This window comes from Eleginops maclovinus, chromosome 23 (genome assembly GCF_036324505.1).
Source record: "Eleginops maclovinus isolate JMC-PN-2008 ecotype Puerto Natales chromosome 23, JC_Emac_rtc_rv5, whole genome shotgun sequence".
NCBI lineage: Eukaryota > Metazoa > Chordata > Actinopteri > Perciformes > Eleginopidae > Eleginops > Eleginops maclovinus.
Window position 1 is genome coordinate 23,584,033 of NC_086371.1, and position 11,927 is coordinate 23,595,959.

At 43.0% G+C, this 11,927-nt stretch overlaps 1 protein-coding gene across 1 annotated transcript; it reads left to right on the plus strand.

The window, feature by feature from the left end:
- Positions 1 to 8,171: 8,171 nt before the first annotated feature.
- LOC134860164 (zinc finger protein 862-like) lies at positions 8,172 to 10,304 on the plus strand. Its single transcript, XM_063877010.1, has 4 exons — positions 8,172 to 8,282; positions 8,415 to 8,876; positions 9,023 to 9,243; positions 9,422 to 10,304. The coding sequence occupies exons 1-4, from the start codon at positions 8,172 to 8,174 to the stop codon at positions 10,302 to 10,304; spliced, it is 1,677 nt and encodes a 558-aa protein (XP_063733080.1).
- Positions 10,305 to 11,927: the final 1,623 nt, after the last annotated feature.

The window sequence follows — 11,927 nt, forward strand, 5'->3', positions numbered from 1 at the left end:
GTGTATAAGTGGACAGCTGTACACATTGCATTGATGTACAAACCGCTGCTTCCGGACTGTCTTTCTCATGTATTGGTAGTGATCAAGATGGCGCCAAGGATGGCTGCCATGTCTCGAGCTCCTCACCAACTCCACATCTTAGTGTTTTTATTGTTTTACTTTGTTGGTTGTTTTTAACTTTTTTGCAACATGCAAACCGCCCAAGCGAGCCCTATCATCCAATATGATAGAGAACAACTTTTACACATCAGGTCGCTGGTGGACAGCAATAATCCACGACGACCTGCAAACAATGGAGAGTCTCTGTGTTTACCTGCTGGAGCTCTTACCTGTGGAGCGCAGGAGGAAGAGACGACGAGGTTTCCGGGCCGGGGTCCTGGTCAGGCTGAGGAAACGTGAAAACAGGCCTCCTCTACCTTGTCTACTTCTGGCAAATGTCCAATCCCTGGATAATAAGCTGGACGAACTCCGTAGCAGGGTGGCATTTCAGCGGGAAATTAAGACCTGTAATGTTTTGGTTTTCACAGAGACTTGGCTCGACCCCACAATACCAGATGCCGCCATTGCTCCACACAGATTCTCCATTCATCGCCAGGACCGGACAATAAACTCAGGGAAGAGCAAGGGAGGAGGTGTGTGCTTCATGATTAACAACAAGTGGTGCTCAGATGTGGAAATAATTTCTTCGGACTGTTCTCCCATTTCCTCGCTCCTCGGTCCTCAGTCTCACCTGAAGTTGTTTTGTGTGCGCCATCTTAAGGAGCGTCCCGTGGCGCTTATTTGTGTCGGAGGATCGAGGAGAAAGGAGCGAGGAGCGAGGAACCACCAGTACCGATACCAATTGAGTACCAGTTCTTGATACCCATCCCTAAAGACATATTCAATAGGTCAAGGGATTTCAAACTTTTCTGAGCAAAGAAAAGTAAGGACCATTTAGATGAGGAGCTGGAGGTGACATGACAGTAGAAGGGGGAGAAGTTAATGTAAAAGAGCGGCTTACTGTTTGATTACCTACAAGCACAGATGGAGATGGAGGAGCAGGCAGAAAGAGATGAAGATGCTCATTAAAATGTGGAGGAGAAGCCCTGACACTGACTTTGCTCACTGAAAATTTCAAAGGATGTTAGAAAAGAAATAGTTGAGATGTGTTGCATGCCAGGGAATTCTTTTGATACTCTGCAGATCATCTGATCAGCAAGCTAAAGCCCTGTACGGGTCAGAAGGCTTTAGGGGAACATTAAACAAGTGAAATGAAACGTGCCATTACAGATATGTGAGTGTAATTTGAAGGAGGCACTATTTATATGTAGTCTGTTTGACGCGAGTCCCTGTATGTGTAATAAATGATAATAATAATAATAAATGAATGAGTTCAAGTGTATCAGCTGTGTAGGAATCCCTTAGAATGTTTCCCATGGAGGCTTGGCCAGATAAAAGCAGAACAAGTTCATAAAGTCTAGACAACTCATCTAGGGTGTCGAAGTTTCAGAGAGCTAGTAAACGAAGGTAGTGTATAACACCAATCCTCTCTGGCCTGCTGTAATGCAAAGCTGGGTTGGATAACCTCTGTTTATCATATAAACTGTGCAGAGGTTCTGTTGACACAATACAAGGATAGTGTTAGGAAAATGTTCATTATTTGAAGACCAAGAGTTGTTCAAAAGTAGACCCGGAAACATTTAGCTTAAATTTAAGAGTTTTATTAAAGCAATAGTGTCGTAGGCCTGCAAAGGGGAGACTGTTGCGCTCCTCCCCCATGCCACTGATCCACAGGCCACATTTAAGCAGTTAGCTGTCTCCCAGCAGCACGGAGGAAAACAGGCAGGTGTATTCCCTACATCAGGCCCTTCTACTCCGAGTTCCTTCCGGTCTCGTCTTCTCTCATTGGTTCGTCCTCTTATGACATCACCGTCGCCATCTTGTTAGCGTAGCCATGAAGCTTCCACCTATGACATTCTATTATGCAATTCTTCTGAGGTTTATTAGTTGGTAAACATGTAATAGTATTATTGCAGCATCGAGGAGTGAGAGGTAGAGGCGGTGTGTTTAGTATGTAACTCCACGCGTCCTTCTCCCCCTACTCATATATACAATACAATATTAGCTACATGCTATCTGAGGCTAAAAACAACATCCAGTAGTACTACTGGAAGTCCAAAGATATGGTCCGTCCAGAAACAGGGAATTATATCATGCAATGTTCCATTTCAATATATTGATTATTCTTACAGAAGTTTCTCAGTGAATGTTCTGCAACGGTCCTAATGGCATGTCCAAACAATCCCATCACACAACATTAGCTTTCCATTGTCCTCTTAGCTGTTCTTCTTTGTGCTAAAATAAAGAGAGAATGGCAGGCGTCCTTCACAGTGTCCTTCAGGCATGTCCTTCCCTATCAAACAGTAATGTGCTTACAGCTCTCTGTAGCTCACTGGACAGAATGGGAGAGCCGTGTATAAAGGAAAATTTTTACTGCTGTGGACAAGGGTTCTACTCATGTCCTCTTCAATAAATGCATATAAATGCAAATATTGCAAAAATAATCTCTGAAATACTAGCACAACATTTGACTATAGTGCAGGGCGCGATGCTGTTTTCTTAAAAGATGTTTGTGTTTTTCAGTTGTAAAGATATTTAACTTCTGCATTTGCAGCTAATTCACACTATCAGAATAAGAAATGCTTACTTGAAATAATCCCCAGTTTTTAAATATATTTATTAATAATAATAATAATAATATCTGAAGTAGGAATGTGCAATACAAGATAAAATAAAATATATAAACATAGGAATTAAGGTAAAATGTCTGATGCTCCAAGGGTGGAGTGAAGATGGCCACAGGCAGTGAGGACTTCCTGTGGCGCTCTGTCGAGCTACCTTTAGCATTGTTAGCATAGCTGAGCTTGAAAGCTACCACAAGGCCAATATTAACTCATATATTAATTACTCTGGCAAAAAAAGTCCTTAAAACAAACTAGTCAAAGAATATACTTAAAGGACCCAAAAAAAAGTCCTTGGCCAAAAGCTCAATGGTGGAACAGCGCTAGCTGACTGTTCTGACATACATTGATCAACACGAGGGGAGAGCAAGAAGAGTCATGAAGAAGTGAAGAAAAAGTGCAGCAAGTTTGAACCGGACACAAAGTGGGTTGGTCTGGGGTGTGCAGGAAAACCAACATAGCAGTTTGCACAGGCATTTCAGCCAACAGTGCTCAGAAAATAATAATATATTTAATTTGTTGAGTGCTTTGTCCAGTGCTTGTATGATTATCTTGTATCTCAGTATTATGGAATCTAATCCAATGTGTTAAGTGGCAGGTTTCTTTTGCTTACATGGGGCAAATTCACTTTAAATTCCAGAGCACAACATATTCAAAGCTTAACTTCCTCCCTCAAATCAAACTATGTTGCACAGTATGTGAAAAATAAATTACCATTGGAAATAGGTTGTACTTAGAAGCAGAGCTCTTGGAGGACAGATCAAACTCTTGGAGCTTTCTTCTCCCCAGGAGGTTGTCTAAAACCCACTGCTTCTCTTTCAGAACAGCCTCCTCCTCCTCCTCCTCCTGCTCCTCCTCGTCCTCGTCCTCATCATCATCCTCTCCTCGAGGAAGGAGAGCAATAATAGCCTTCCTCTGGTGCACTTTTATTTTCAAAATGTTCTACCTTGCATACAAGAATGCATTGTTCCAATTGCCTTCATGATCACATTGTGCTTTTTAATATACAAAGTAAATTTTAGAAGATGAAAGAGAGAAACATGAGTAACATTAGCGGACAGACAGTGAGGAACAGAACAATAATATTGATTTCAAAGGGAACTCAGTTTTTCTGATTGATGTTTTTTTCTGAAATGGAGGATTTCCCTTAACCAAGCCAAAGGTCAATATATGTTTTGAAACCTTTCAGGCTTCCCCATATGAAACCATAAATAATAACTGATAAAAGAGTATTATTTGACATAGAAGTTCACCATCAAATTTGTTGCTAAAGCCTAATTACTTCAGACTAAGCCACGTCTCACAACAGTGTTAACTGAGTGACTAGATTTTAAATCAATTTTAAACAAATCATTTTTAAATTTCATAATTCTGTGTTATGAACTGTACTCAAAATTCTATCTAATTCTAATTAAGCTCAGGGACCTGTGATTGGATCCTAAACCTCCTGACACCGGAGCCCCTCAAGGCTGCGTGCTCAGCCCTCTCCTCTACTCCACAACTGTGTGGCCATACACAGCTGACGGCAACGACACAGAGTGCAGAGAGGAGGTCCGAACCCTGAGGAGGTCAGAAACCTGACATTTTGGTGCCAGGATAACAACCTCCATCTCAACGTCAGCAAAACCAGGAAGCAGCAGAGAGAGGGACACCCCATCGCCATCACGAGACGATGTGGACAGAGTCAGCAGCTTCAGGTTTGTCGGTGTCCACATCACTGAGGACCTGACATGGACTCATCACACAAACACCATCACCAGAACAGCTCCACAGCGGCTCCTCTTCCTCCGCAGGCTGCAGAGGTTCAACATGACTCCAGGATACTCTGCAGCTTCTACAGGTGCACCATAGAGAGCTTCCTGACCCTCTACAGGTGCACCATAGAGAGCTTCCTGACCCTCTACAGGTGCACCATAGAGAGCTTCCTGACCCTCTACAGGTGCACCATCGAGAGTATCCTGACTGGCTGCATCACCGCCTGGTATGGCAGTTGCACCGCCCTCAGCCGTAAGACTCTACAGAGGGTGGTGAAAACTGCACAGTACATCACCAGGACGGAGCTGCCATCCATGGAGGACCTCTACACCCAGTGGCTCAGGAGGAAAGCCCACAGTATTATCAAAGACCCCCATCACCCCAGCAACAAAGTGTTCTGTCTGCTGCCCTCTGGCAGGCAGTACCGCAGCATCAGGACTAAATCCACCAGACTCAGGGACAGTTTCCTTCCCTTCCAGAGTTTACACAATTTCTGTTGTTTTATATTTTGCATATATTCATGTTGTCTGTGGCTTAAGTTTTTCATTGCATACCTACACTGTAGCTGTTCATATGGCAATAAGCCCTTTGCATCTTTGAACCTAGCTAATGTGTTAGTGTTCAGCACATAACAGAGTCCGTGTTGGGTCAACCAGCTTCTGAATGCTGCTGCTACATTCAGGGGGTGTTGTTGTTTTTGTATTTCATCTTCATTGTTGGTTATTTAGTCATAGAGATTTGATGTGTTACAGAAACACTTAAGATTTGAAGCAAGTCTTCAGTGCCTAAAACATGCAATATCTCTCTCACTCCCACACAAACACAAACACACACACACACACACACACACACACACACACACACACACACACACACACACACACACACACACAAACACACCTGTGCTTTCCCCTGACCAACTTAGCTCAGACTGACTAAAGATGATTCAGTAGTCCAAAGCAGCATTAAACATAATTACTTCCATTAGTAACTGTGACAGGGCTGTGCAGAGATCCCATCCTCTCCTCTCCTTTTTCTCCCCCCATGCTCCCTCTCTCCCCCCCAGCCTCTCTTCTCTCTCAGTCTCTGAGCCACCCACACAGCCCAGCTCTCATGGTTGCAGACTGGGAGTTGACATACTGTGAAACCATTAAAAGTGCTCATTAATGGGAAGAAAAAGATGGAAGGAATAAAATAAAATGTTCATTGCTTGGGTTCACTGATCTTTCCACACTTGTTTCCCAACTTCTACCTTTCTATTCCTATCCTTCTGTCTGTCTTCCTTTCTCTCCTCTTAGTTCTTCACCCTCAATTAAACTTTACCCTGTGGATCTTTCACACCACTGTCAAAGAAATGTGTTTTTTCCTTTTAAAAAATGAGTGTGAAGATATGTTAGCTGTTAACAGCACTCCACATAAGTAAACTGTCCATCACCAGGTCCCAGAGCTGAAGTGGTCTTACTAAACAGCTTAAAACACACGAAAAACCCAACGGTACTTGATTTAAAATGATTTAAAGTGATATCACACCGGAGGAGCTGAGAGGACATAATCAACACATATTGTAATAATAATATTATAACGTTATTTATTTGTATCACACTTCTCATACACCAGGTGCAGCTCAAAGTGCTTTGACAACACAACACAAATTAAAACAGATCAAGAAAGGTACTTCTGGTCAAACGTTTTTTGCACACATTCAGCATAAACATCAGATAATAATTAAAGGGACATAAGGGAGTAAAGTAGTGTAACACACTGGACGGGGGTGGGGTGGTGAGGAGAAAAAAAACAACTTTATAGTGAACATATCTGACCTTTCCTTGTTGTTTGGAGATGTAATGTAATGTAATGAGACTAAACGTCACCTAACCACCCATTGCTACAGTTTCATTTCACAAATTGTAGCAATGGGAAAGCAGACAGGAACAGTGTCCCCTAACACTAGGCCAAAAGGAGCCATGAAAGAGTTCAAAAGATACATGTGTAGCTAAAATATTGTATAGGGTCTGACGAGCTTATGAGACAAATGCCAGGGTTCGAAATAACGACACGCCCGCAAGCCCGGGTCTAGTAACTTTCTTACCGGGCTAGTAACTCTATGCACTTGCCTGCCCGTGTGTCTGGCAATTTTACAGCCCCTTTGCACGGAGCGTCTATTACAAGCATTACGGCCGTCATCGCGAACCTATTTTTGCTATTGTAAACCTCTCTTGCACAACATAAGATTGGTCTTATTTCGCACACGCTGCATTCGTGTCTTAATAATTTGTTTATTCAAATGTTTTTGTCCCTTCTGATAACCCGTAGGGTTCATGCTGTGTGTTGCCCACGAAAACATGTAATAAAGTTAGCGTTCAATCTTATAGGTAAGCCACGTCATTTTACGGTGAACATAATCTTGGTTTTAGAAGTTAAGGTCACACAGGAGTATATTTGTAATGAGTTTGCCTGAATGCTAATCGTGTACACTGTTAAATGTTGGGTGATTTGTATAACTAGCACTTTTAAATCATTTGTAAAACATAAAAAATGGATGGAGATGTCAATCAGGAGATGTTAGATCTAGCAGTGACATACGGTGAGGTTCGTGGCTGGCGAGGCAGACACTTCCACTTTCAGTCAGATTTACGAGTAGGCCTATCTTAATCACTATAAAATCTGCCATTTTGACGAACAAGGTCATAAACGTCAAAGACATAACGTAGCCTCATAACGTAGCTCAGATCAACGGCAGAACAAGCATAACCCCGACTGGTGCGCTCTCGCACGTCCCCCTCATTGAGGCAGAGCTAGCTACTGTGTTTGCCTCCCTTCTGCGTTTTCACTGCAGTTGATCTAGTAATGGCCCTATTCACTTTTGATTTTATTTAAGGTTTGTCTTAGGGATTTCGCTGATTATTATACAAAAAAACTCCAAACTCCATACACCCACCATAATAATAATAATAATAGGCCTATAGAAAAAAAAATGACTATAACAAGTCAACAAGTTTAGTAGTCCAAGGGCTTGGCCCTATACCACATTTAGCTCTGCCTCCTCTGCCTCCCCTGACTGCAAGTCTGTGAGTAATAGTAGTAATATAATCAGAACTAGCATTAAATGTACTGTATAAAGAATGAATAAATACATGTTCACAATCAATCTTATAGATGCTGTGCAAGAGAGGTTGACAATAACAAAGCAAAATCATGCTCCGTCAGTGGTGTGGTCTCACGCCTAACCAACCACCTGAAAAGAAAAAGAAAATGGATTTAAAGGAAGTGAATAAGGCATACGATGCCACTAAAAGGAAACGAAGTGTAGTGCCTGCATGGAAAGCAGAATTTCCTTGGTTGATTGTGGACGAAAGTGAAACTTTATTCTGCCTGCCATGTCAAACTGTATACGGCCCCCATGCTGAAACCCGACAACAGAGGGATATCTTCAGAAAGCGAAGTCAAGGTTCCTTTGTCAAAGGGTGTCAAAACCTGAAGCATGACACTTTAGTCTGTCACCAACGATCTGACGGCCACAAGGAAGCCCAGGAGAAGTATGAGGCCAGGAATAAGAAGAAAGGTGAGAGCATAGCCGAGAAGACCATTGAGACTTTGAATACTAAAGTATTTCAGAAGCTCAAGATACTCTTCATAAATGCCCACGCCCTTGCCATGCACTGCAGACCAGTTTCTGATTTCAAATGGATGTGTGAGATGGATGAGAAGAAGGGCCTGGATCTCGGCAGCACCTACAGAAATGAAAAGAGCTGTAAGAAGTTTTTGGTTGCTATAGCCGAAATCACCCGTCTAGCAATTGAAGACAAGGTAAAGAGTACTAAGTTTATCACAATAATGTCCGACGGATCAACAGATGTCTCTGCCACTGAACAAGAGATTGTTTACTTGCACTTTGCAGTGGATGGCAAGACTCACTGCAATTTCCTTGGACTTGTACAGTGTGACAAACCAGGTGCCAATGGCATCTATGATGCTATAATGCAAGCTGTAAAGCTCCCGGGGATCCCAAAGGAAGAAATGATGAAGAAAATTGTGGGATTTGCTGGCGATGGGGCGGCTGTCAACACCGGGAAAAAGGCTGGGGTGATCGCTCTCATGCGGGAAAGAATCAGTGGAGACATACTGATGGTGCAGTGCATGGCCCATAGGGTGGAATTGGCCTTCAAAGAAGCCATGAAACAAGCCTCTTTGTTCATCAAAGTCTATGTCCTCCTGGATGCTCTGTACAAGCTTTACAGGATCCCTAAACAGGCCGCTGGTTTGAAGGCAGCTTTCAGTACCACCAACATCTCCAAGATCTGGCCTGTCCGAGTTGGAGGAACGCGCTGGGTTAGCCATACCCACACAGCACTGCAAAACATGTTGCGTGGTTACCGTGCAATTGTTCTTCATCTCAGTCAAGTAAGACATTTGATAATAATAACATGTTATTAACAGCCCGATGAATTTTCTGTTGCATGAATGATATCATCTGATATCCACTGTGGCAACATATTGAAATACATTTTTGTACATTGAAATTAAAAAAAATATTAAATGAATTGCAGGTTGCCACCACCAGGACAGCTAGTGGTATGCAAGCAAAGGCAAAAGGTCTCCTGAAAACGCTGCGCTCCAAAGATGCCATGACTTTTGCCCACTTCCTAAGTGACATTCTGGCCGTTCTCTCCAAACTGTCGAAGACGCTGCAGCAGAGAGAAGTTTGTACCTATCATGTACATGAAGCACTGAAGGCCACAATGACCAGCATCAACAAATTCAAGGACCGGTAATATAGATACATTGCTCATTAAATCATGAAGTCATTTCCTGCTCTAATTAGTTGTTTAACCACTTGCTTATTTACGTAAATGCTCTTTGCTATTGCTGGTTCTTTTGTAAATCACAACTGTTTTATGCCTTTATTTTTGGTGGTGATGGTTTTGGTGCTGGTTTCACTATTTCAGGGCAGGACCTGAGCAGCGGAAACTCCAGCAGGGAGACTGTAACTCCTTTGAAGGTCAGACCCTAACAGGGGTAGACCACTCTTCAGGCCAGATTGAGAAGGTCGTTGAGGCATTGGTTGGTTCACTAGCCCGGAGATTCAGTGACATGGGAGGTGAAGTCCTCAAAGCTACAAAAATAGCGGACATGCAGTCATGGCCTCAGGAGCATGAAGATGATTTTGGGGATGACTTCATTGGAGTGATTATCGACCACTACAGGGAGCACTTCGACAATGTTGGAGTAGATGTAAGTGCAATCGAAGCAGAGTGGACCTCCCTCAAACAAGCATTGTACGAAAACCAGGGGAACAAGATTCACTCCATGTCCTGGCCATCTGTGTTTGAGCTTTACAAGAGCACGTTTCCAAATATCCTGCATGTAATTGATCTGGTCTTATCACTCCCTGCCGCCACCTCTGAGTGTGAGAGAGGATTCTCTCAAATGAAGATTACCAAGTCCCAGTACAGGAATAGACTGAAGGCTACCACCATGACAATGCTCATGACAATTCAGCTGCACTCAGAACCTACAAAGGATTTTGATCCATCATCTGCCATTCACCAGTGGAATCAAAACCACAATCGCAGACCCAACTTCATGGAGGGAAGAAAGAAAGGCAGAATGGCAGCTTTGGAGGGAGCCAAACAAGTGCAGGAAGAGATTGATGGAGTTGACGGAGTGGATGGTGCTCAAATGGTTGCTGAAGCTGCTGGGGGTGCAGTAGTTGAAGCTGAAACCAAGGAGATAAACTCTGATGACTGGTTTACAGACATGGAGGATAATGTAGATTCTGACGATGGTGAGATGGAAGATAGAGGTCTTGTTGGTGAGGATGAGGAATGATTGTGGTAGTCTGTTGTAGACCAATTACTACTGCTATTACAGCAAGTATTACGGTTTGTATTACCATTTTGCCTAAATGAACTGATGTTGATCGTTTGATCCACTGCTAATATTGTTCATGTCCCTTGTTCTCAGTCTGTTGTTCTACTTTAATAAATTATTGTTTGTAATCTGCTGTGTTTTTTCTTTGAAGAAAATGTAAAGCGCTGTCACTTATCCCAGCCTTAAGTATACTGATAATACAATCATGCCAAAAATAGCTGAAAACACAAATACAAAATAACAATAATGTCCAATTTTATCTTTTCTGAGCTGAAAGTCCGCCAAATCGCTTTTTTTATTATTATTATTATGAAAATTGTGGTGTATGATGTGAAAACGTGATGCGCGTGCCTACGACATACATTGATTTGCTTGGTCTAGTAACTTTACACCAGGGCTAGTAACTTTTGAAAGTTACTAGCCCTGTGGTCTAGCTCCTATTTTGGCCGAATTTCATACACTGCAAATGCTGAATTTAAAGGAAACAACTCCACAGGGTAGAAGCCCTCACCTCCGCTCTCAGTGGATTAGCAGGCGGCTGTGAACAGCCTTGTCTCACCAGACTGCCACAAACCTGAGCTGCTTTGCCACACTTCAAAGAAAGGTTCTGGTTTAAGGACTCAGAAATAACAATGTTTATTCCTGTAAAATGTATTTTCCATGCTTGTACACATAGATATGCACATCTATGTACGTTCGCACGTGTCTGTAGCTTCACAGACAACTGCGTTCTTTATTGATGTGAACATCAGAAAGCCTTTAAATGTCATGTTACAGCAACGTTAACTGGCAAGTTTTTAAAAAGTTGATCAGAGGCAAAGGTGTGGAGCACGTCTGACAGAGTCGCGTGCATGGGCTACAAAAGAGAGACATTCTAAACGGTTTCTTGAGCACTCTTCACTTTACGTCCATAAGGACTTTCTCCGGACCTTCTTCTTCACTTCCTACTCCCCCCCTTTTGAAACCAGTCATGCTTCTGGGATTAAACTGGATCCTCTGAGCCCTGGAGCCTTAGGACCTGTTTCCTTCAAGACTGTGCCGCTATCCAAGCTGTTGCATCCCTGTGTGTGTTCTCAACTGGAATTAAAGAGACAGCGACTCAGCATCTTCATACTCTATACACCTGGAGCCATGGCATTCCACACAGAGAACCAGGTCGACCCGGGCCACTTCCCCTGACACCTCCGCGCCGCTGCCAAAGATGTGTCTTCATGTTGTTAAAAAATGTCCACCGAGTCGGAATCTCTAATAATTCCCAGTGGTTTTCCACAGTTTGGGAGCATTGTGAATAAAAGCTGCTTCCCATTTTATTTTGAGGGACCATCGGAATGTTTAAAAAGTCAGGAAAAGAGGACATCAGGGCTGCCAGGGACATGTTGGGGCCACACCATTAAAAGTTCCCTAAGGGAGATGCCAGCCACCCTGCGGAGAAATCCCATTTGTATCCGCGATCTCGTTCTTTCGGTCATGACCCATCCTTCATTACCATAGGTGAGGGTAGGAACGAAAATGGCCCGGTAGACAGAGAGCTTTGCCTTCTGGCTCAGCTCTCTTTTCGTCAGAATGGTACGGTGAAAGACT

What these genes read in the sequence shown, in the direction of transcription:
- LOC134860164 (XM_063877010.1), top strand. Translation starts at nt 8,172, where the DNA reads ATGGATGAGAAGAAGGGCCTGGATCTCGGCAGCACCTACAGAAATGAA. An exon ending in GTCTAGCAATTGAAGACAAG is followed by an intron (nt 8,283 to 8,414) that starts GTAAAGAGTACT and finishes GGACTTGTACAG; the next exon opens with TGTGACAAACCAGGTGCCAA. An exon ending in ATCAACAAATTCAAGGACCG is followed by an intron (nt 9,244 to 9,421) that starts GTAATATAGATA and finishes TCACTATTTCAG; the next exon opens with GGCAGGACCTGAGCAGCGGA.